The sequence below is a fragment of the Megascapheus bottae genome, chromosome 29 (assembly GCF_031878675.1).
Source record: "Megascapheus bottae isolate mThoBot1 chromosome 29, mThoBot2.hap1, whole genome shotgun sequence".
Taxonomy (NCBI): domain Eukaryota; kingdom Metazoa; phylum Chordata; class Mammalia; order Rodentia; family Geomyidae; genus Megascapheus; species Megascapheus bottae.
The window spans coordinates 13,869,338-13,894,606 of record NC_143537.1 but is presented as its reverse complement, the minus strand read 5'-3'; the positions used below and the strand labels follow the sequence as shown (position 1 = coordinate 13,894,606).

General features: G+C 48.1%; 1 protein-coding gene across 1 annotated transcript in view; it reads left to right on the top strand.

The window, feature by feature from the left end:
- The first annotated feature begins 1,887 nt into the window (after window positions 1-1,887).
- LOC150044818 (proton-coupled amino acid transporter 1) overlaps window positions 1,888-25,269 on the top strand; it is a 31,339-nt gene continuing 7,957 nt past the window's right edge. The window contains exons 1-9 of the mRNA XM_090321208.1: window positions 1,888-2,026; window positions 9,652-9,796; window positions 16,038-16,128; window positions 17,179-17,267; window positions 17,539-17,634; window positions 18,725-18,809; window positions 19,359-19,577; window positions 23,073-23,171; window positions 24,152-24,318. Of these exons, the coding sequence (XP_090177334.1) occupies window positions 9,657-9,796; window positions 16,038-16,128; window positions 17,179-17,267; window positions 17,539-17,634; window positions 18,725-18,809; window positions 19,359-19,577; window positions 23,073-23,171; window positions 24,152-24,318 (986 nt within the window). The 5' untranslated portion in view covers window positions 1,888-2,026; window positions 9,652-9,656. The remainder of the gene's footprint in view (window positions 2,027-9,651; window positions 9,797-16,037; window positions 16,129-17,178; window positions 17,268-17,538; window positions 17,635-18,724; window positions 18,810-19,358; window positions 19,578-23,072; window positions 23,172-24,151; window positions 24,319-25,269) is intronic.

The following is a 25,269-nucleotide window of genomic DNA, read 5'->3' as shown; positions in this document are numbered from 1 at the left end:
CATGCTTGCAGCCAAGAACAGAGAGCAGATATGCAGACAGAGGTGCCACGTGCTTGCATTCTGTTTCCGTCATCCCTTCCGTATCTTCAGGCCTCAGTAAAGTCCATTTTCAGTGAAAGTCTTTTAAGCTCCTTGAAATGTAACCTAGACAACTGTACTTGTAACACACGTGGCAGAGGTGCCACCTCTAGCAAAGCCAGTGGGATGGCTAATTGTGTATTTCTCCCACACAAGTGAAATTTAAGTCAACCGAGAACAAGTTGTTGTTTTTTTTCTCCTTCTCAAATGCTTGCATATCAGACAACTCCTGGGCTTTCCAGTGTCTCTTCCAGTTCAATCCCATGAGGCAAAATGACCTTAGTGGGGCTGGAATGTAACTGAGTGGTAGAGTGCTTGCCTAGCATGCATGAAGCCCTGGGCTCGGTTCCTCAGGTACTACAGAGAAACAGAAAAAGCAGGAAGTGGCACTGTGGCTCAAGTGGTAGAGCACTAGCCTTGAGAAAGCCCAAGAACAGTGCGCAGGCTGTGAGTTCAAGCCCCAGGACTGGCAAAAAAAAAAAAAAGAATTTATTATTTTTAATTAGCATATCTTCTTTGCACAGAAGGGGGCGCAAGAGACATGTGAGGTTTTGTATTTGGTGCAGGCATGCATTTCTATACATGCATATGATGTGTGGATCACAGTATTGCAGTCAACCCCTCTAGTATGCTTTTTGTCCCTCTTTTTATTTGTTTATTGTTTTTGTCGGTCATGGGGCTTGAACTCTGGGCCCGAGCATTGTCCCTGAGCTCTTTAGCTCAAGGCTACCACCCTCCCCCTTGAGCCATAGCATCACTTTGCAGTTTTCCAGTGATTAACTGGAGATAAGAGTCTCAGGTTCTTTTGTGTCTGAGATAGCTTTGATCCGAGATCCTCAGACCTCAGCCTCCTGAGTAGCTAGGATTACAGGTGTGAACCACCGGGCCCAGCCTCTTTATTTTTCTTAAACAAATTTAATGTGTTTAATTATGCTTTGTTTTCACGCATAGCCCCTTTCTCTCCTCCTCCCTCTTTTCTTGGTTCCTCTTTTGGTTTAGGAATAACGGTTTTCATTGTGTCCTGACTTGAAATCTATTTGTTACATAATTTTTTTTTAAAGGAAAATAGGGCAAAGAGAAAGAGGGAAGCTTGGTTAATTTAAGTACCCTAAAGCTACCAGAATGTTGCCATCCACCAAAAAAAAAAAAAAAAAAAAAAAAAAAGGGTGGGGGGAGAAACAATTTAAAAAAAATCAAAGATTGTAGCAAGGGTCACTCACTAGCATGGGGGTGGGAGGTGAATAATTGGGGAGGGGAGGGGGAGGCTTTGTTCAAAGAGAAATATACTTATTACCTGACTTGCTAGCTTTACAATAGCAAGTAAAGGAAAATTCAGAGCTGGGAGCGTGGCCTAGTTGTAGAGTGCTTGAGAAGCACGCTTGAGGCCCTGGGTTCCATTCCTCAGTGCCACCTCTATAGAAAAAGCTGGTGTGTGAGGCTCAAGTGGCAGAGCTCTAGCCTTGAGAAAGCCCAAGGACAGTGCTCAGGCTGTGAGTTCAAGCCCTGGGACTGGCCAAAAAAAAAAAGAAAAAAATATATATTTTAATTAGAAAAAAAAGTAAGAGGCATACATGTCCACCGAAGGGGGAGGGGGGATATTTCACAGGCCCTGGGGAAGGTGGGGGAGGAGGAGGAAAAAAAAAAAAAAGTCTCCCCTGCAGTGGCAGGCCTCGGCCGGCAGGTGGCGCAGCGACACCGCCGCTTCCTCCGCGGGGCGGGGCGACGGCGAGGAGGCGGGGCGACAGCGAGGAGGCGGAGCTCCGCGACACGTGACCCGGGCTTCAGGTCGTCACGTGACAGGCCCCCCCTCCCGGAAGCGGCTGTCCCGGGGGCGGGGAGGGGGAAGCAGGGGGAGGATGGTGGGCTGAGGCCACCCTTAACCACGGATGGCGAGGGGTCGCCGCTGAGGCGGGCCGGGTCGGGTGGAGCGGCAGCCGGAGCGTCGCGGGTGAGTCCTGGCCGACCTGTCCCTCACCTCACCCGGGGAGGCCCGGGGGCCAAGCCCTCGCCCACTGCACCCCGCGCGCTGGGGTCTCCCCGTGCGGGTGGGGGTGTCACACATGACCAGCACCCCAAGACACCCCCACCCCCACCCCGGGGACATCATCTGGTCACCGGACCGTAGGGGACACTGAGGCACGGGAAGGTGGTGTCTGGGGCGTGGGGGGGGGGAGGTCACCCTGTGAGTTAGTGGCCGACCAGGGGCACCCGAGTCCGGGTGGCCCTGAGCGCCATCAGAGCCTTGGGGTCCACCTGCGAGGAGCCTGACGGTGGGAAAGGAGGGAAAGGCGTTCCCCCCCTCCCTCCCTCCTTCTCCACCTCCCTCCCTCCCCTCTCTCCCTCCCTCTAGGGGTCCTCTGCCTCCTTTCCCTGTCCAGGCTTGGGGTCTGGGTGTGGTTTTCTTGGTTCAGAATTTCTTTAGGGTTTGTTTCATTTTTTTATTGTTTATTTTTTTTTCCTGCACACTCATCATTTCTGTAGGCTGGGTCTTGAACCCTTCTGTTTTTGAAAATCATGAACAGGGAGGGAGTGGTGGAAGAAGTGGGGTAGGGTGGAGTGGGGGGGGAGAGGCAAGGCCTGGACTTGAAGAATGGGAAGCACAGACCCTTGGCTTTGTTTGAGTGGATGGTGGCAGCGGTTGAAAGCTTGCTGTCAAAAGCAGACCACTGCCCACAGTGGGACCCACTGAGATCTGGGAACTGGGAGATTGTATTTTCTGACCCGCCACTTATTGGGTGCCATCCATCCTTGCCTGAGTTTAGGTTTCTGGGTGTAGATAATGGGGCTCCTTAAATCTCTAACATACTTTTCCTGCCTCTTGCAGCTGGGTCTGCTGTCTGTCTGCCCGCCCATCTGTTGGTTGGTCTGTCTGTCTGTCTGTCTGTCTGTCTGTCTGTCTGTCTTCCTTCCTTCCTGCCTGCTGCCTGCCTGTCTGTCTGTCTGTCTGTCTGTCTGTCTGTCTGTCTGTCTATCTATCTATCTATCTATCTATCTATCTAATCTGTGCCAGTACTGGAGCTTGAACTCAGACTGGGCAGAGTTAGCATCTACCACTTGAGCCACAGCTCCACTGTTGGCTTTTTGCTGGTTAATTGGAGATTAGTATCTCAAGGATCCTGAAAGCCTGGACTGGCTTTCAACTGTGATCCTCAGATCTCAGCCTCCTGAGTAGCTAGGATGACAGCTAGCCTGAGTCACCAGCACCCAGCTTTTTATTTAGATATTTTTCTCCCTGTGTGCATCACACATTAGCCTTTGGGGAGGAATGGGGGGGGGCAGTCCTAACCCAGTTAGTTGTGTGGTTGAAGTTTCACCTGGATTTATTCTTCAATTGCCAGGAATTTTTTTTTTCCTCTTTGAATTCTGTCCTAGCCAGCTGCTAACAGCTGCAAATGATTCTCATCATCTTAATCCTATCAGGATCCTCATTTGACTTTTATCTAGAGCCTAGTTTGCAGTAATTAGCTTGGACTGTACACGTGGAGTGTTGGGGGGAGGTGGTTTTGTGGTGTTTTGTAGGGTTGGACCCTGGGGTTTTGTGCATGCTAAGGAAGCGCATGAGCATTCAGTTATATACCGAGCCCTTCCTTCAGACACTGAGAACACATGCTCTCTGAAGATTGTGGTTGTGACCTGGAGTGTGTGTGTGGGGGGGGGGGGCAGCATCCTGTTTACTGATGACAGCAGGAGCAGTCTTTCTTCCTCACATGGAAGAAACTCTTTACCTCAGCCTGGCTTTGGAGCTGAGATCCTGCATTTAAAAACTAGCCCCTGCTGTGCAGTGGAATTCCACAGATGAATGCCTATCTGCCAGAATAGAAACCACTCATTCCCTCTCCTGTTCCCCCTCACCTCATTTCTCTTGGGATCCTGGACCTAATGACCTTGTCTTATAGAAGAGGCACTTCTGCACTTCTCTTTTCTATTTCTTCCTTTTTGGTGGTCTGGGTTTTGAACTCAAGGCCTTGTGCATGCTGGTCAGCTGTTCTCCCATATCAGCCATATTCCCAGCTCTGTGTTACTTTGTTACTTTTCCAGGTAGGGTCTTCAGGCAAGCCTCAAATCTCCATCCTCCTACCTACTGCCACCTGAATGCCGCCATGCCCAGCTTGTTGATTGAGATGGTATCTTGTAAACTTATTTCTTTTTTGCTAGGGTTAGCCTTGAACCACCATCCTCCAGATCTGTTGCCTCTCTCCCTCCTTGGTAGCTGGGATTACAGGCCATTGCACCTGGCTCTGGGCTCTTCGGAAGGTGCTCATGGTTTTTCTTAAGATCACCACTTCCAAGATAGGGATTTGGTTTAGCCGTCTGAAGGATGAGATCAAGAAAGTCCTGCTTATTGTCTGCCTGTAGCAGACTGTTCTGGAGATCAGGTTCAGCAGTTGCTCTCATACTGCAAACATCCCCATAGCAACAATCACACTTGCTGCTTTATTGAGGGTCCACTGTGGGCCAAGCCACATGCCTCATGTTTATTTAGCTTATCTTCATAACAATATAAGGACAGGCCACTATTGGGGACATGGCTCCACTGAGATGGGTACTTATACTTTTATTTACTCCTTTATTTAACGTGCAAATACTACTCTCAACCTCCTAATTCTGCCCACCCCAGACTCTGGGGTGGGTTTTGGTCTGGAAATTTTAGAGAGGATGAACAGTGCATGGAGTGAATGAACACTGGACTGGGGTCGTGACTGGCTAGATTCTAATTTCAGATCTTCAGCCAGCCAGGGCCTGGATGGTGTGGCCTGAGGGCGTGGTCCTCAGTTGTCCTTTTTCTAAATGAGAAGCTCTCATGGGGTCTCCCGTGGGGTCATGCCTGTCTTTTCGTGTGAGTGAGATGTGAGTTGGTTTCTAGGCACAAACCAAAAAATTGTTTTAAAAATTCATTTAGCCGGCCGGGAGTTTGGCCTAGTGGTTAAAGTGCTTGCCTAGCATGCATGAAGACCTGGGTTCGATTCCTCGGTACCACATACATAGAAAAAAGCTGGAAGTGGTGCTGAGGCTCAAGTGGTAGAGCTCTAGCCTTGAGAAAGTACAAGGACAGTGCTCAGGCCCTGAGCTCAAGCCCAGGACTGGCAAAAAAAAAAAATTCATTTAGCCATTAAACTTGCTTATTTTTGCAGTGTCCCTTGCGTAAAATAGCCTCACCTGTTCTTTATTTTATTTTTTCCCAGTCCTGGGGTTTGAACTCATGGCCTGGGCACTGTCTCTGAGCTTCTTTTGCTCAAGGCTAGCACTCAACTACTTGAGCCACAGCACCACTTCCAGCTTTTTCTGTTTCTGTGGTACTGAGGCATCAAACCCAGTGCTTCATGCAAGCTAGACAAGCACTCTACCACTAAACCACATTCCCAGAACCCTGTTCTTTGTGTGTGTGTGTGTGTGTGTGTGTGTGTGTGTGTGTGTGTGCCATGAGAAACCAACATTTTTTAGAGATTACCTGTCCATATATGTAGATATTCAACTTCTATCATCTCTGCTTTGGGGCAGCAGGGGAGGGGGCAGGTTTGAACCAAGAAACAATTTAAGCAAAAAGATCAAGATAAGACCAACAGGTGCTGTTTGAATGTAATTGTGGTTGGCTGTACTCTTGAAGATTTTAAAATCATTTTTTTCCCCACCAGACATAGATTTTACATAACAGCATACTCTTTTTTTTTTCCCCCCAAGGGTGGGAGCTGTCTCAGTGTCAGGGAAATTTGAATTGGGACCACACAGAATCTTGTAAACTCCTCTCCTGTCTTCTAGAACGGGAAGGACCAGCCAGCTGGGCTTCAACTTTCACATATTTCATCACTCATTTCCTCAGTTAATAGAGCCCATTAAAATTTTCCACAGGGCTAGAACTGGTCCGTGCTGCAGTGATCTTGGATTGCAGGCTGCATCCGGGGGCCTGCTTAGAGACAGAAGGGAGCCTTAGATAGGAAGATGATTTAGCGAATCTACGTCAGTGCTCAAGGGAGAGTTGTTGAACTTGAACTCAGAGCCTGGGAACTGGTGCCTTAGCTTTTTCTGCTGAAGGCTCGTGCTCTACCTCTTGAACCACATCTCCACTTCTCGCTTTCTGGTGGTTAATTGGTAATAGGCACCTCATGGACTTCCCTGTCCAGGCTGGATTTGAACCCCCCCGATCCTCAGATCTCAGTCTCAGTCTCATAGGCGTGAGCCACGACTAGTGTCCATTTAGATAAACAGTGTGTGATACATGTATTTTTCCTTATGTCTGGCCCAAACCCTATGTCTTTTTATCTTCTGTGTAATGATCTTAGCTTTGTCCAATCTTCGAAGACTCTCCAAAACAAGTCTAACCTGCAAACCCAGCCTTTGATGACAGCTTTGTATCTCTAGCTTTTCAGTCAAGTTGAACCTGCTCTACCACTTGAACCATGCCTCCAGCCTGGCTTTTCCTGGTTATTTCGGAGCTAGCGTCTCATAGATTTTTCAAGCCAAGCCAGCCTCAAACCATGATCCTCTAGCTTTCACCTTTTAGAGTAGCTGGGATTACAGGTATGAGCCACCAGTGCCTGACAGCATTCCCCCCCCCATTCTGCATGCAGTTGTTAAGTCATATTATCCACCATCTCATATTTACTTGACCTTAGCTTTATAGATTTGTGCTTTTTGTTTGTGTGCCAGTCCTGGGGTTTGAACTCAGGCCCTAGGTGCTGTCCCTGAGCTGCTTTTGCTCAAGGCTAGTATTGTCTCACTTTGAGCCATAGCACCACTTCCTGGTTTTCTGGTGGATAATTGGAGATGAGAGTCTCAGGGACTCTCCTACCTGGACTGGCTTTGAACCACCATCCTCAGATCTCAGCTTCCTGAGTAGCTATCATTACAGGCATTTTGCTTTGTTTTTGCACCATGCATAAAGCAGATGCTGGTGTCACATCCTTGACCCTTCAGGGATGCAGTCAGCCTTTGCTAAAATAGATTGCTCAGCTTCTGACATTTTGGGGACAGCCATGGGGAATGGGCTAAGATGGGCCCCTCCTGGCTTTCTGACACCCGTTTTCCTCCTCCTGTGGATTATGCAGAGTCCTTGGCACAGCACAGTGGAGCAAATCTGATCTTGGGGAGTGCCCATGGGTGCCCTTGGGCCAGTGTGTGTGTGTGTGTGTGTGTGTGTGTGTGTGTGTGTGTGTGTGTCCCCGTCCGTGTCCTTGGAGATCTTGTGTGCTCCCCAGGTACCTGAGAGAGTACCGAAGACCTAAGCTGTTATCCAGTCATGTGTGGGCAGGGCAGGGCCAGGCTGCCCTGGGTCAGAGGATTTTTTTTTATTCATCATTTTTTTTTTAATGGCAGTATTCTTGGCAGGAAATGGACCTTATTTTAAAGCCTGTTCATAGCACCTGGCCTGTGTTCACCGGACAATTCCAGCTGTCACCAGTCTGGCCTCCCTCTGTAAAGTGAGGAAGCGGGGGGAAGACTTGTAAAGGATCTTTTACCATCTTTTTCCAAGATCCTGGGGGTTCCCATTTCTCAGAACTCTCAGAAGGTACCCCCATTCCTCAGAGAAGCCCCATCTTCTCCTCTTTGCTGGAGGAGCAAGATGGGTATGCCTGTCACCTCCCCCCAGCAACACACAGTAGGAAGTTTCTCTACTCCTCCTCTTTAAACAGGAGCAGATCTACAAAAAGTCCAAAGGAATGGGTACAAGGGAGGGGGGAGGGGAATTGGGGGGCAGAAAAGGTGTGATACCCGTCCTTCTCCATTGTATGAAGGTCACTGTTGACAAGACAGGTTAACGAGAAAAAAAAAAAACACCATGAGAACCAAGTTTTATATGGCCAGGGTGCCTCCATTTCCTTTCTTCCTCTGACAGTTCTGGGCCTCCTAGAAGAAGGGAGCAGGAATGACCCTTCTGGGGTACCTGGCTGCTTGGGGAAGTGGGGTTCACGTGTTGAGGTGTATGATTCTATGACTTGGGGCCTGAGGTACTGACCCTCAGTTTTTCTGTTCAAGACTAGTGCTCTACTACTTTGAGCCACCAGCCTCACTTCCAGTGTGTGTGTGTGTGTGTGTGTGTCTGTGTCTGTGTTGAGATAAAAATCTCAGGGACTTTTCCTGCCCAGGCTGACTTTGAACCTTGGTCCTCAGATCTCAGCCTCTGAAGTAGCGAGGATTATGGGCGTGAGCTACCAGGGCCCAGCCATGAGGTGTCATTTTTAGACCTCAAATGAAGCCCCATGGAGGGTAGATGCTAGGCTGGGGGGTAGGAAAACGTCAGGGTCTGAGGCTCAGGTCCCAGGTTCTTGTCTTGGATGCTTATGTTTGGATGCCAATGTTGCTGGCAAGAAAAGAGAGCTGGAGGTCTACCCGGGGCCTCTACTGGCCTTCAGTGAGTACAAGATGGCCCTGAGGCTGTGGTTGCTGGCGGATGGGGACCTGAGGGAATATGAGCAGAACTGGATGATCCGGAGGGATTTCTCTTTTAATTGTCATTGTAAAGGTGATGTACAGAGGGGTTGTAGTTACACAAGTCATGAGTTCGTTTCTTTTTGGACAGTGTCACCTCTTCTTTCTCTCCCAGGTTTTCCCTCCCACATCCCCATCCCCATCCACAGATTACACAGTTCATTTTCAGCATAAGGTCTAGTGAATACCACTGCCACACTTGTTTACCTTGTGTCCCTCCATTTCTGTGTGCCTCCCCTTACCCTCCTAAAGACACATAAGAACAAGACAAAAAAGAAAACCAAAACAGCAGCAGAAAGAGAGAGAGAGAGAGAGAGAGAGAGAGAGAGAGAGAGAGAGAGAGAGAGAGAGAGAGAGAAAAAACCCTCTTGTTTTATGACCAGAGGCACATAGGCATTGTGCCTTTGTGATCCTCTCCTCAGAATACCTAGAGGGGATGTGTGTGTGTGTGTGTGTGTGTGTGTGTGTGTGTGTGTGTGTGTGTGTCCTGAGCTTGAACTCAGGGCCTGGGCATTGTCCCCAAGCATCTTTGGTTCAAGGCTAGCACTCTAACACTTGAGACACAGCCCCACTACTGGCTTTTTCTGTGTATGCGGTACTGAGGAATCAAACCCAGGCTTCATGCATGCTAGGCAAGCACTCTACCACTAAGCCACATTCCCAGACCCTAGAAGGGCTTTCTTGAGAGCAATAGGTTCTCTAAGGAAGGCAGAGGAGGGGATTGGTCACCCAGATTCTCCATCCTGGAAGGCTGACTCTGGAAGTCAGGGAGTGGGGGAAAGATAGCTGTGGATCAAGTCCCTGAGAAGGCATCTGAGGAAACCCAGACGACTTCCTGGAGGCAGCGTCCCCACCCTGCCCCACCACTGGCTTCATCTCTGCTTCACTCAGGTGCAAGCAAGGTGACAAATTTAGACATTTACGAGTGGTGCCACAGGGACCAGGGTGGTGGAGAGGCAGAGGCCGCATGTGCCCAGTTCACCTGGTGTACTTTGTACCTTTTGTATTTATCTCCCTCGATATATACTTAGTCCAGTAGCAGGGACACAATGGCTATGCCGGTGATTGCTTCGGTCCCAGAGCCCACCCCAGCCATGGAGCTAAAGGCCCCAGTGGACAGAGATCTTAATTCTGACCCTGTTTCTCCAGCTACCATGTCCACCCAGAGACTTCGAGATGAAGACTACCACGACTACAGCTCCACCGATGTGAGCCCTGAGGAAAGCCCCTCCGAGGGGCTGAGCAACTTCTCCTCAGCCTCCTACCAACGTTTCGGGGAGAGAAACAGCACTACGTGAGTAATTCTTCTCTTCTGTCCTCCTGGTGGTGGGGGTGGCTTTGAACCTGCCACTGTTGGATCCTTTCTTATTCTCAGCATGCTCATGCCCAGAAGATGGGGTGGGCTGGGTGAGGGTATGCAGCTGAGAAATGCTTCTAGAGGGCCCATTGTGGAGGTGTCCCCCAACTTCCATCTCTCTCAGCCTCCTGGGAGCACCTCCTAGTCACGCCTAGACTTCTGTCCCCAGCAGCTCATGGCGGGGATTTCTATGTTTGCATTCCTTCCCCAGGGAAACTGAGACCCAAGACACACTAGGGCTGGTTCTCTTTGGGCCTCCGGCTCCCCTAGGTAGCAAACAAATTGAGGGGCACTGGGGAGCAGGGGCTGGCTGCCTGTGACATTTCTCAGCACCCCAGAAGCCTTCCCAGACGTGGGGAGGCTCAGCTGTCACCCTACTCTGTGCCCTACTAGGTTGGGTGGGACTCACTGAGGTCTCCTTTCAATTCTTGACCTAAGCCATCCCCTGGGACTCTGAGGGGACTATGGAGATTGTCCTGTGACCTGGAGTGGCCCTAAGGGGACGTGGTTTGTCTACAGGACAAGCCCTGTGCCACCTCTAGCTAGTTTCTGCTTGCAGAGACTTGTCTGAGAAGCATGTTCCTCCTATGGCAGGCTCTGGTGGAAATTCCCTCTTAGCCCATCTTGCAGCAATTTTAGCAGGAGGCAGCAGTGGGCACCCCCTCCCCTATTTTCTTCAAACCTTACTTCCTCCCCACCCCCCACTCCTCGTATTGGGGCCCCCAGGCAGAAGGGACTGTACTCCCTGCTGGAGGCTCTTGGAAGACTCTTCTGGAAAGAGGTTATCTTGGGGCTGGGAGTTTTGCCTAGTGGTAGAGTGCTTGCCAAAGCATCTATGAAGACCTGGGTTTGATTTCTCGGTACCACATACATAGAAAAAGCCAGAAGTGGGGCTGTGGCTCAAGCAGTAGCCTTGAGCTGAAGAACTCAGGGACAACGCCCAGGCCTAGAGTTCAGGCTCCAAATAAAAACTGTGAAAACAAAGCCATCTTCATAGCAGGATAAGATGTTTCTCATTTCTCCATTCATATTTGTAGGGATGCTGTAGAGCTGGCGTTGGTGGCGGGGGGTGGGGGTGGGCAGGGGGAGATGGGAGGGTTAATGCAGGCCTGAGTGATGAGTTGGGGCAGGGGTTCACCAAAGAAGGGGCTCCATCTTGGATGGGCTGCTATTGCATTTCCTTATCATTTGAAAGGACAAAGTGCTCAACCACTTAGAGCATTCCTGGCCGACACAGGTGGTCACTTCTTTTATTCAGTTGCAACCCTTCAGCACAAGCTGTGTGCCACATAGCCCAAGACTTGTCTCGTAACAAAGCCTTAAAAGATTTGAATTGTCAGTTCAGCTGAACAAGCTGCTTCCTGCACCCCCTTACCCCAGAGAACACTATTCATGTGTGTGCGTGTGCCAGCCCTGGAGCTTGAACTCAGGGCCTGGGCACTGCCCTTGAGCTCTTCAGTTCAAAGCTAGTGCTCTACTGCTTGAGCCACAGCACCACTTCTGGTTTTCTGGTGGTTAATTGAAGATAAAAATCCCACGGACTTTTGTGCCTCAGCCGGCTTTGAACTGTGATCCTCAGATCTCAGCCTTCTGAGTAGCTAGGATTACAGGCATGAGCCACCAACATTTGGCTCATTTGCTTTGATTATGAAGGAAATGAACCATTTAGCACTCAAGACAAACATCAGTATTTGTTACCCACAGAGAAATGTTGAGCTTTCAAGCAAAGTTAGACCAAAGAAAACCCAAATCCAGTGTGTCTAGAATTGTGAGTTTGGTAGTTTCCCTCTGCATATAAATTTCACTGATGAGCTTTGTGCTGATGTTAATGTTTGTGATTTCTCAATGTTTTATTATGAAAGATATTAATATTTAAAAGAGCTGCATAACTCATAGGACTAATAAAAAGGTCCAAATAACTCAACTATGTTAGGAAGTTGCATTCGAAGTTTCATGCTTGCCAGTGTATTGTTGGTGATGTGATTGGTGTGTGGGGGGTGTGTGTGTGTGTGTTTGTGTTTGTGTTTGTTTGTACTGGTTCCAGGGTTTGAACTCAGGGTCTTGTGCTCTTATTGCTTTTTCCATTCACAGATGGCACTCTACACTTGAGCCATGCCCCATTTCTGGCTTTTTCGCTGGCCAACTAGATGTATGAATCTTCAAGGTTTGTCTGAGCTAGCTTTGAACTGAGATTCGCAGAGCTCAGCCTCCTGAGTAGCTAGAATTATAGGTGTGAGACACTGGTGCCTACCTAGCACCAAAAGTTTTTAAAGAGATAGAATATGAAAAGTTTCCAGGGCCAGGAATGTGGCTTAGCAATAGAATGTTTGCTAGCGTGCCTGAAGCCCTGGGTTCAGTTCCTCAGTACCACATAGACAGAAAAAGCCGGACGTGGTGCTATTGCTAAAGTAGTAGAGTGCTAGCCTTGAGAAAGCCCAAGGACAGTGCCCAGACCCTGAGTTCAAGCCTCAGAACTGGCAAAAAAAAAAAAAAAGTTTCCAATTTCACAATTGTAACTGACTTTGAAGAAACGATCATTCACTTCATTTTGGAGTAATGTCAGAGAAAAATGACCATAATTGAAGCTGTAGCCCCTTCCTTCTCCAACTGCATGTCTAAAATCTTCCTATCCATTAACAGGACAGTGTGTAATGAGATTGAACGCAGACTCAGGCATACACTGTCTTCAGTTATTCAAGAGATTTAAGGAGATGCTTTGTTCAGAAAGTAATATAGTATCATTCTTCTCCATTTCCTTCTCTGGAAAAGTGGATTTAATTTCTCATTAAAAGAATGTCAGGTGCCAGTGGCTCATACCGTAATCTTAGCCACTTAGAAGACCAAGATCTGAGGATCATGGTTCAAAGCCAACCAGAGCAGGAAAGTCTGTAAAATTCTTATCTTCAATTAGCTAACAACAACAACAATAAAAAGCTGGAAATGGAGCTGGTAGAATGCTAACCTTAGCACAAAAGCTCAGGAATGGTATACCTAGGCTCTGAGTTCAAGCTACAGACACACACACACACTTATAGGCTGGGAATATGGATTAGTGCTTGAGTGCTTGCCTAGCAAGCATGAAGTCCTGGGTTTGATTTCTCAGTACCACATAAACAGAAAAAGCTGGAAGCGGCGCTGTGGCTCAAGTGGTAGAGTGCTAATCTTGAACAAAAGAAGCTCAGGGACTATGCCCAGGCCTTTAGTTCAAGCCCCAGGACTGACAAAAATTAAAAAAAAAAACATATATATGTAAACATATATATATAAGCATACCTATATGTATTATCTATACACATATATGTATGTATAATTTTAAAATTATATATATGTATATAATCAGATACACATATTCAGAGAGAGTCTGTATAAGTGAAGGTTTATGGTGGCTGGGGAGGGATCCTTAATTCATCACAGAAGAAGGAGATCTTGAGACTAAAATGTACATGAACTGCTCTTGGGACAGATGGAACTTGAGAGATTGGCTGGGCTCCCCTTCCCTTGGGAGAGGTCAGCCCTGCTTTGGCTGTGACCCAGTTTCCCCCCCACCCCCACCCCAGTGGATCTGTGTTTGGTGATCTCACCTTAGAGCTATCTATTGGAAAGAAATACCAGGCCTGAACCTGGTATTTCTGAGCTAGCCCACGTGGTCCCGGGCTAGTTCCTTCAATTCACAGGTAAGCCAGATAGGGATAGGGATCACCATTTGCCGGGGAGGGAGGGGGAGAGGCAGGGGGGATGGTGATAGAGAGCTAAGACCAGAGTGACCCACAAAAGCCAGCTCCAAAATGTTTTAAAGAAGCTGTGGTCAGGCAGAAGGGTCTGGAACAACACTTACCTTTGCACTTCAGTGGATTAAACATTTGCCAAGATAAACATTTAATTGGTCCATTATCTCTTGGCTATTGTCTGCTGATAATTTGGACTCTTAGCTGTGGGCTCAGGGAGAGCCAGAGGCATTCCCTTGATCCTTCCTGAAAATGCTGTGGTCAGCTGGGAAATCAGATTTTCTGTCTCATGGCAATAGGAGAAATGTCTTTACTCGGGGTAGAAGATGGCTTTTATTAATGGCCTTAACGGGTAACAAGGGAGATTTATTGTCAGGCACTGGTAGCTCATGCCTGCAATCCTAGCTACTCTGGCGTCTGATATCTGATAATAACGGTTTGAAGCCAGTCTGGGCAGGAAAAGCCAGTAAGACTTGTCTCCAATTAACCACTGAAAAGCTGAAAGTGGAGCTGTGGCTCAAGTGGTAGAGTGCTCGCCTTGATCAAAAAAGAGCACAGGGGATAGCACCTGCGCCCCGGTTTAAATAATAACTAATTAAAATGAAAATGAAATTGACTTTGTGTTTCTACTGAAGAGCAGGAAGAAAAAAATGAGTGTGCAACCTTCACTTTCAAAGAAGTTAGATTCTCTGCAGAATTTCTAGACAACGCCAGAGGCCTGAGCAAATCAGGACCAAATAGTATTGACTGAACAGTTTCCTGTTTTTGTTTTTGTTTTTTCTCACCAGTCCTGGGGCATGAACTCGGGGTCTGAGCGTTTTCCTCAAGGTTAGCAACTCTACCATTTGAGCTGCAGCACTACACCCAGCTTTTTCTATGTGGTACTGAGGAATTGAACCCGGGTCTTCAAGCATGTGAGGCAAGCACTGTACCACTAGGCCAACCCATCCCCTACCCCCACCCCAGTTTCCTATTCTTTAAATAGGAAGACAAACCCATTCCTGATGTTTGTCCCAACTCCCCCATGGAGAGACGCCATGCCTGCTCTTCTATCCCTGTCCTCAGGTGGCCACTAATGCCCAAGGGGCCCCCATGTGTACCCTAGTTCCTCAGTAGGATCTTGTCTCTAGCTGCTGCCCTCTGGCCATAGCCTCTTTCTCCCCAGCTAGGCACATGTGTCCTTCCTGACCTGCTGGCTTTTGGCTCAGGGGTATCCTCCTCCTTCACTTCTCCCTGGCTTTTTCTTAATAATCACCTTCTTAATAATTTTCTTAATAATCACCTTAGGTGTCCCTTGTGGGAAAGAGCCTCATTTTCATCATAACAGTTACTGCAGGTTGTGTGTGTGTGTGTGTGTGTGTGTGTGTGTGTGTGTGTGTGTGTGTGTACACTCCATTCCAGAGCTTGCACTCAGGGTCCAGCTGCTGTCCCTGAGCTTTTGTGCTCAAGGCTAGTGTTCTACCACTCGAGCCACAACTCTGCTTCCTGCTTTTTGGTAGAGAGTCTCATGGATTTTGCTGCTCAGGCTGGCTTTGAACTGCAATTTCCAGAGATCTCAGCCAGTTCAGAGTAGTTAGGTATGAACGACCAGTACCCAGCTAACATAATATTATTTTGTTTTGGTCGTAGGGCTTGAACTGTAGACCTGTGCGCTGACCCTGTGCTTTTTTGTTCAAGGCTTGTGCTTTACCACTTTGAGCCACAGCCTCACTTCCCATTTTCTGGTGGTTGATTGGAGATAAGAGTCTCACTGACTTTCCCACCCAGGCTGGCTTTGAATCATGATCCTCAGACCTCAGCCTCCTAAGTATTCAGGATTACATATGTGAAACCATCTTATGTCCCTTGTGTCAAGCAGTAGATCACTAGCCTTGAACAAAAAGAAGCTCAGGGACAGTGCCCAGGCCCTGAAGTTAAGCCCCAGAACCATCATCACACAAACAACAAAAATAAACCATGTGAAGAGAATCTGGGCTTCTATTTGTCACTTGTCTGTATTTTTCCACCCGAGGATAATGTGTCCATCACAGTCGTTTTTGTCACCCTCTGTTGCCTTCTGGGGAGCCTTTACCATGCCCAGAGCAGTAGTTAGGAACAGGAGCTCATACCGGAAAAGGAAAGAGAGCGTTTGGATGTCTGCCATTGTCTGGTCTTGGGTCTGTCTGAGAGAGCAGGATTGTGTGTGTGGAGGGATCCAAACTGAGTGCCCTGGGCAGAGAACACCCAGGGGTCCCAGTCACTTAGGCTGCAGGCCTAGTTCCAGCTCTTTACAACAGATGTGACCTTGAACAACTGGCTTCCTTATCAATAAAATAAAATCCAGGGTTGGGGTAGAGAGGAAATGAAGCAGTGTATTGGCACCTGGCAGTGGTAAGGGTTGAATAGGTGCCAGCTGTGGCCAGCTGTGTCCCGCTAACTATCCCTTCTCCTCCCCACCCCCTACCCCCTTTTAGATTGCCCCAGACCTTGATCCACCTGCTAAAAGGCAACATTGGCACCGGGCTCCTGGGGCTGCCCTTGGCAGTGAAAAATGCTGGCATCTTGGTAAGCATCAACCGTTGGAGGACAAGGTAGCTTTTGTTTTTTTTGTATCTTCGTTTTGTTCTGTGCTGCTACTGGGGGTTGAACTCAGGGCCCTTTTTTGCTCAAGTCTGGCATTCTATCATTTGAACCACACGCTTATTTATGACACCTTTGTGCTAGTTCCTTGGCAATCAAAGAGAATCTCATGCATTTTTTCCTTTCTGGATTGACTTCAAAACCTAGGATCTTCAGATCTCAGCATCCTGAGTAGCTAGGAGCCTGGCTTGGGTCCTTGTCTTTAATTCAGCCAAAAAAAAAAGCAAATATTCGGACACAGATTCATCCACAGCACTTTTACTGGGGCCTCTCTGTGCGCCAGGCCCAGTCTAGGCTCTTTAGACTACATCCAGGTAGATCAGCAGATACCCATGTTGTCATGGCACCCCCTGGCTCCGGAACCACTCCCACTGGGGAAGGTAATTCACTGGTATCACGTGAGTCCCCACACATAGAGGTGGGACGGAGGGGAGAAGGACCTGGTGGGAAAGATTCTCCACGTGGTCCACGCAGTTTCTGTCCACTTTCCGAACTTAATGTGGCAGTGATAGAAGATTTGCTTGCTTTCTGCCGTCCCCAGCCCCATCCTCCGTGGCCAACCCTGAGCATCTTCTTTTTATAATCCTCCTTCTGCAGCTTGTCAGCCCAAAGCTAGTTTCAGCGGTGGAAACTATCTGTCCTCAGCTCCACCCCCACCCCTGCCCTGCTCCCATGGGGGCTTGCGCTCAAGATTCCTTCCCCTTCTCCACTCCCCTCATCCCACGGAGCCTGGGAGCTTCCGTTCTGCCCGTGCACAACCCACCATCTTAGCACAGACTCCTGAGCTGATCTTGTCTGTGAGATGAACTCTGTGGCAGGCGTGGTCTGGAGCCCATGCCTCCATCTAACTCCTCCCCTCCATCCTCCCCACCACATTTTCCTCTTGTCCTGGTTCTCCCAAATTGTACCTCTACAAGTGTCCAGGTGGCATGTAATCATTGGCCATGTGGTGCGTGTGTATCTCTCTTTCTCCAGTTGGGTCCCCTCAGCCTGCTGGTGATAAGCATGGTGGCCGTGCATTGCATGAGTGTCCTGGTAAAGTGTGCACATCACTTCTGCCGCAGGTGAGAGCCCCCCAGCCACCTCCCCGCTCCCCACGGTGCTGCCCTCCCGTGGTGTATTTAAAGTCGTAGGTTAAGTGTACTGAACCAGTAGCCATCGCCCCATTCTTTGTGAGTGTGTGAGTGTATGTGTGTGTGAACGTCTCTTGGACTTTCCTGCCCAGCCTGGCTTTGAACCTTGATGCTTAGATCTCAGCCTCCAGAGTAGCTAGGATACCAAGCAGAAGAGTCTTCTTGAGTGCCAGTGGCTCCCATTCTAACCACCTTCTCACAGACTGAACAAACCCTACTTGGACTACGGGGAAACTGTGATGTGCGGACTGGAAGCTAGCCCCAGCGCCTGGCTCCGGAACCACTCCCACTGGGGAAGGTAATTCACTGGTGTCACGTGACTCCCCACACATAGAGGTGGCACGGAGGGGAGAAGGACCTGGTGGGACCAGGCTGGTGGTGGGGAGGGAGAGAGCTGGTGGGCGTCAGTTCTGTGGGTGGCTAGTTGTGTGGCCTTGAATTGTGCAGCTCCTCCATTTATGGGCCTTGAGTGTCAGGAGAGAGATGAGCTGGGTGTCTAGCAGGCCCAGAGATCAGCAAGGGAGGAATTTGAAGAGTTGTGCCAGGGGGTAGGGGGCAGACAAACAAGGTGTCAGGGTGTGTTAGGAGATACAGGGTAGGAATTGGATTCTCTTTAGGGTGACTTTTCAGATATCTGCTGGGAAATGTTTCTGTTCTTCTTTACATGTAAGGGACTGACATCCCTCCACCTTCTTTTCTTGTCAGTCATGGGACTTGAACTGGGCACTGTCCCTGAGTTTTTATTCACTCAAAGCTAGAACTGTGCCACTTTGGGCCCTAATGCCACTATGAGTTTTCTGGTGGTTAATTGGAAATAAGAGTCTCGTGAACTTGGACTTTCCTGCCTGGCTAGCTTTGAATGGCAGTCAGAAGATCTCAGCCAGCCCGGGCAGGAAAATCTGTGAGACTCTTTATCACCAGTAAACTACTTAGAAAAAGCTGGAAGTGATGCTATGGCTTAAGTCATAGAGTGGTAGCCTTGAGCCAAAGAAGCTCAGAGACCACACCCAGGCCCAGAGTTCAAGCCCCTGGACTGGCACCAAAAAAAAACCCCAAAAACTTAAAAAAAAAAAAAAAAGCAGCACCCATAGTCATGGTATCTGTGCCAGGCCCTGGTGATGCTCTTGGTGTTGTGAGGACAAAATGCCAGGAAGAGCATGGCACAAACCAAGCAGGGGCACCCCTCTCCTTCCTCCCGGTGCTTCAGGCTCATCATTCTCCTCATAGCAGGCTGTGCTTGGCTGTGTCACCAGCCAGGGAGGGGAGGGGAGGAGAGTGAAGGAGAGGGGAGGGGTCTGGGCGACTTGGGGAAGCATTCTTCAAGCATCCACGCCCCCCAGCAGGCTTGCGTGTCCTGTACTGATGTTCGCATCCATCCTCCCTACTAGGCACATTGTAGACTTCTTCCTGATCATCACTCAGCTGGGGTTCTGCTGTGTCTACTTTGTGTTTCTAGCTGACAACTTTAAACAGGTAGGATCTGGTTAAAGGGGTGGGGGCTGGTTGCCGATGGCACACGAGTGTAATCCTAGATACTGAGGAGGCTGAGATCTGAGAATCACAGTTCAAAGCCAGCCCAGGCACCCTAATCCGTGATACTCTGATCTCCAATGAACCACCAGAAAACCGGAAGTGGCGCTGTGGCTCAACATGGTAGAGTGCTAGCCTTGAGCTGAAGAGCTCAGAGATAGAGCCCAGCCTCAGAGTTCAAGCCCCATGACCAAAAAAATAAAATAAAAATAAAGGGGAGGTGAAATATGTCCCCCACCCCTAGGACCAGAACACACACACACACACACACACACACGTCAGGACGACTTGTCCATCCTTCTGTCTCAGGTAAGATGTGACTAAGCCCAGCTCAGATAGTTGCATTGCTAATAATTGCCATACAGATGATCCACAGAATTCCCTGCTGGCCACAGGTGACTCCCCAGCTTCCTGCACACACTTGAGCCTTCACTCGGGATCCTCGTCCCAGCAGGACTTCAGCTCTCTGCTTTCTTCTTGCCCCGGTTCTAGGTGATAGAAGCAGCCAATGGCACCACCAATAACTGCCACCACAACGAGACCGTGGTCCTCACCCCTACCATGGACTCCAGACTCTACATGCTCTCCTTCCTGCCCTTCTTGGTGCTCCTGGTTTTCATCCGAAACCTCCGGGCCCTCACCATCTTCTCCCTCCTGGCCAATGTCAGCATGCTGGCCAGCCTGGTGATGATCTACCAGTTCATCGTTCAGGTACAGGCCCAGGTTCCTCATGGCCTAGGGAGATACCAGATAAATAAATGAAACGACTGAAGTGTAAATAGATGCCCATGACTTACACATGCCAAATACAGATGAGAGATTATTTTTTTGGACGGGGGGAACTGTTCCTAATACCTGAACTCAGGGCCTGGGTGCTGTCCCTGAGCTTTTTTGTACACAAGGCTGGTGTTCTACCACTTGAACCATAGCCCCAGTTCCAGCTTTTTTGGTATAGTTAACTGAAGATAAGCATCTTCCTTGTGGGGGCTGGCTTTGAACCGCGATCCTCAGATCTCAGAATCCTGGGTAGCTAGGATGTCGGGTGTGAGCCCCCTGTGCCTAGCTGGAAATTTTCTTATAAACAAATCTATGTGTATGAATGTGACAGGGCCTAGGGGATGGAAAAAAAAGTGGTTTTCTTCTTTTCCTCCTTAAGAGGTGACTATACCATTGTTTTGAAATCTTCCAAAGAGAAGCCTGCTGCAGAGATTAGTAACAGACCTTTGGTTCACTCCAGATGATTCTGCCACACTATTGGAGTATGCGCCGCACATATCTAAATACCTGTTTCATGACTTGGTTTAGTTAAACATCCTGGGAAAGGCCTGGTATTAAAGGTCTGCTCACTGTCTTGTAGGGCCACTGGAGAGGTAGTCAAGCTTTTCAGGGGGTGTGGCCTAGTGGTAGGAAGTGATGTCATTGGAAATGGACCCTCAAAAGGGGAGGTACTGGGATTCTGCCCTGCCCCTCTTTGCTTCCTGGCTGTCATGAGATGAGTGACTCATGCCTCACCATATGATTGATGTTCTAGACCCAGGCCCCAAAACAATAAGGTCACTTGACCACCTACCAAAGAAAAAAGCCATGAAACCATGAACCACAGTTCATGGTTAGTCTCAGGCATTTTGTCACAGTGACTGGAGAACACACCAGCATAATAGTTTAACCAATTGAGAAACATCAGAAACTTCAATTAGGAGCACCAATAAAGAGGCTCCTACAGAGATTGATTTTATTGCTTTTGGAGCCTGGGAAAGTCTGGGAAGATGCTTAGAGTTTGCTTCTCAGCAAGGCAGAACAAAAACACAGCTCTGCTTTATAACCACCCACTCTCAGAATAACCAATCCGGTCCTGTGCGAGCTGGGACTTGCTTATCCCTTGACAGTGAGAAGAAGATGGGTCCTGTGTTCCATCCTTGACCTGCCTGGAATCTCAGCCTGATCCCTCTCTCCCCCACTCTGTAAAGAGACCACCTTCCAGAATGGCAGATTTCAACATGACCTTTGGAGAGCCTCCAGCCATGGCAGTTTCTAAACCTGTTTTTACTTGAAGTGTTACATGCATTTGGCTTAAAAGTCTAGTTCTTCAAGGACTACAGCTTGGGCACCACCCACCCCTGTTCTGTCCCTGTCTCCAGGACTGTCCCTTCCTGGAGATCCCCCACAGGATGACTCCCTGAGCTTGTACCTCCTCCCCAGAGTAGCCTCGTCTTCTTTACCTATGGCTTGGATTATACATGATATTCTGTGATAGAGTTGATCCCTTGTTTTAGAGGGGCAGTTTTTTTAATTAAAGGATTTATTAACATTGATTTTTACATCATATTTCAAATGACATATTTAACAAGTATTCAAGAAGGGAATCTCTATATACAATCACTGGCACTTAGATTTTAGAACATAATTGAAATTACGCTGAGGCTTTGTACGTCATAGATACATATTAATCTATGTAATAAAACATTATGTCTATAGAGTCATAATTTTTTGTCTATGTAGTTGTGTTTATATTTCCAATACCATGTCCATAGCATTGGGTACGTGAATAATGAATGAGTCCTTGCTCTTGTACTGTTTGGATCCAATAGTCATATATTAAGGATACCATGCATCTTTTGTTCCTTTGGTTTTGACTGCAAATGCCATTATTTTATCTTGTCTGTTGGCTATGTAGAATTCCATTGTATACATATATATATATATATATATATACCACATTTTCTGTATCCATTCATCTGCAGTAGGGCATCTGGATTGTTTCCATCGCCTGGCTATTGTGAATAGTGCAGAGATGAACATAGCTGAGCAGGTGTCCTTATATCCTGGGTTATGATGTTTAGGATAGATGCCCAGGAGTGGTATGGCGGGATCGTAGGGAAGGTCAATTTTCAGTTCTTTAAGAAACCTCCACACTGCTTTCCAGAGTGGCTGAACTAGTCTGCATTCCCACCAGTAGTGCAGTAGGGTTCCTTTTTCTCCACAACCCCGTCAGCAACTGTCATTGTCTGAGTTCAAAATCTTGGCCATTCTTGTTGGGGTAAGGTGGTGTCTTAGGGTTGTTTTTATTTGCATTTCCTTTATGACCATGGATGATGAGCATTTTCTTATATGCTTTTCTGCCATTTTAATCTCTTCTTTTGATGTCTCTCTTTAGTTCCCTTGCCAATTTAGTGATTGGTTTGTTGGGTTTGGGGGGATTAGTTTCTTGAGTTCCCTGTAGATACTGGATATTAAGCATTTGTCTGATGTATTATTGGTAAATATCTTTTCCCAGTTGGTTGGCTGTCTTTCTACTTTAGTAGCTATGCTTTTATCTGTGCAGAAACTTTTTATTTTTAGGTAGTCCCATTTATTGAGTCTCTCTCCAATCTGTTGTGACCCTGGGATTCTGTTCAGGAATTTTTTGCCTGTGTCTGTGAGTTCCAGTGTCTTTCCAACTCTCTCGTGTAGCAGTTTCAAGGTTTTCGGTCTGACATTGAGGTCTTTGATCCATTTTGAGTTAATGCTTGTGCATGGCGAAAGGCTAGGGTCAATTTTTAGTTTTCTGCATGTGGCTGCCCAGTTTTCTCAGCACCAGTAATTGAATAGGCTGTGTTTGTTTAGGGGGGGCAATTTTAAATGGTTTAGCTTATTAATGATTCTGCTTGGGTTGTTTTTTTTCATCCCCACCCCCCTGAATCTCCTGGTTCTGTGGCTTGAATTCAGCACCTGGATGCTGTCCCTGAGCTTTTTCTTGCTCAAGGCTACTGCTCAACCACTTGAGCCATAGCTCCACTTTCTGCTTTTTGCTGGCTAATGGGAGATAAGCGTCTCATGAACTTTTCCTGCCTAGACTGGTTGTGAACCTTGATCCTCAGATCTCAGCCTCCTGAGAAGCTAGGATGCTAGGCATAGCACCTGGCTTCATCTTTTGATTTCTTTTTTACTTGCATTAAATGTCTATAGATGGGATGACCTAGTGAAAGAAATGGAATCTTTTGTGCAAGCTCCAAACATTTGATACATCAGGCTAGCAAATAACATTTTCTCAGCCTGATGAGTAATACTACTAATAAAAAAAATAGACTGAGATTATAATTACCCTGATCACCTGTCACCATTCAGGTTTTCTTCCTCTTTCGGAAATGGGATAATCTCTTTGATTTGGGGAAGGTTCTGATCCTGAATCTCTGTTTACCTTCAGCTTTTCTTTGTGTCTCTTTTCAGAGAATTCCAGACCCCAGCCAGCTGCCTCTGGTGGCATCATGGAAGACCTACCCTCTGTTCTTTGGCACAGCCATTTTCTCATTTGAAAGCATCGGAATGGTAAGTGACCCAGTGACTTGGACCCGCAGTGTCCCCTGGGAATCCAATGTGCTTTCCCCAGGGTCCCCGAGACTTAAATGTGGAGGAATATTCTACTCGCAAACAAGTGGATGGTGCTGCAGGATTCCATGGAAGAACCCAGCATGGACATTTTTTGGGGGAAGGAAGGGACATTAAGGTTTCAGGCTAAGCGTCGGGGGGAAGAGATGCTGTGGTTTGAACTCAAGACTTCATACTTGCTTAGGCAGACATTCTACCATGGAGCCGTGGCTCCATCCATTTTCTTTGTGGGCCGGTTAATTTTTTGAGCTAAGGGTGACAGGTGCATACCACCACACCTAACTTTTTTTCTGTGAACATGGAGTCTCGTGGACTTTGCTGCCTAGACTGGCCTGGAACAGTGATTCCCCCTTATCTCATGCCTCTCCATCTTGGCTTAGGATGATGGGCATGCGCTGCTGTGCTCATCTAGAAGTAAAGAAGTGAGTCTTGGGCCGGGAGTTTGGCCTAGTGGTTAAAGTGCTTGCCTAGCATGCATGAAGACCCGGGTTCGATTCCTTGGTACCACATATACAGAAAAAAAAGCCGGAAGTGGTGCTGAGGCTCAAGTGGTAGAGCTCTAGCCTTGAGAAAGTCCAAGGACAGTGCTCAGGCCCTGAGCTCAAGCCCAGGACCGGCAAAAAAAAAAAAAAAAAAAAAGAGAAGTGAGTCTTGTGAACTTGGCTGCCTGGAATGGCCTGGGACCGTGATCCTCTGGAGCTAGTGGTGGCAGCTTAGGAAGGCCACTCCCCCTGCCCCTCCCTCTCCCCCCTCCCCACCATATCTCAGGACTCTCGCTTAAAACAGTCAGCTCTGGAGTCCCTTCTAGTCGTTTCTAGCTGCTGATGACATAACTTTGATGTGTCTGGTTTTGGTTGGTTATTAATTTTTCTTTTCTTCCGTCTTCTGTGCTCTCCTTCTTCCTCCCTTACTGCTCATAGGTACTGCCCCTTGAAAATAAAATGAAGGAACCCCAGAAATTTCCCCTCCTCTTGTTCCTGGGGATGGGCATTGTCACAGCCCTCTACATCAGCTTGGGGACCCTGGGGTACCTGCAATTTGGTGCCAACGTCCAAGGCAGTCTCACCCTCAACCTGCCCAACTGCTGGTATGCGGGGTGGGTGGGGAAGGAGGTGGCAGAAGGGAGGGGTCAGAATGGGGATTCCCCTCTTCTCCTCTCTCCAGCCCCTTGTCTCTCACACGCTGCATGATTCATATCTGTGAAGCTTTACATTGATTTCATACATCAAGCCATTATCTGTGAAGACAGTTCCCCTTGGGGAATCCCAAGCCCCAAGAACCACGAATTCCCTCTCCCCCCTACCTATGCCACTGTGCCAGTCCTGGGGCTCGAACTCAGACCCTGAGCTTTTATGCTTAAGGTTAGCGCTCTATCACTTTGAACCAAGATAAAAACCTCATTGTGGAGAGACACTGTGTGCAGATACTGAGAAGCTTGCTAGTGTGGAAGGATAAATGAAAATAATCATCTCTCAGCCAGCCTGGCTGCTTCGCCCACGTGTGCCATTAGGGGCTGGCAGGGGCTGCAGGAGGCGGATTGAGACACTGAGGTCAGGACTCCCTAATCAGCAAGTATGACCATATCCTTCCCGCCGCCAGCCCAGCAGCAGCCTGAGTAGGCTATCATTTCTGGGAAGTGTTTCTTTTTTTCTCTCTCTTGGTGCCACCTTTTTAGTTTCTAAATACTGCTTATACAAGTTCTATGTCATGGTAGCCTTTCCCAACTTTGAATAAATCAGGAATGGTTAGAAACAGCATCTTTTCTGCCTCTATTCCCAGCCAAGCCATTAGGGAAACCTGATTCCAGACTGGGCAGCTGTGCAGACTCAAAGGCTGCTGTACTTAAGAGAGTGGCCAACAGGGGGGCCGGAGTGTGGCTTGGTGGTAAAGCCCATGGGAGGAGCCAGGAGCTGGGGAGACTCACCATTAAGTCCTACCCCTCGGTGATTTGCCTGCAGCCAGAGAACATCATCCTAGAGTTCAGGTTTAAGCACAAGCAAGTGAGTGCTCATTTTACACATAGTAAATGACCACATTT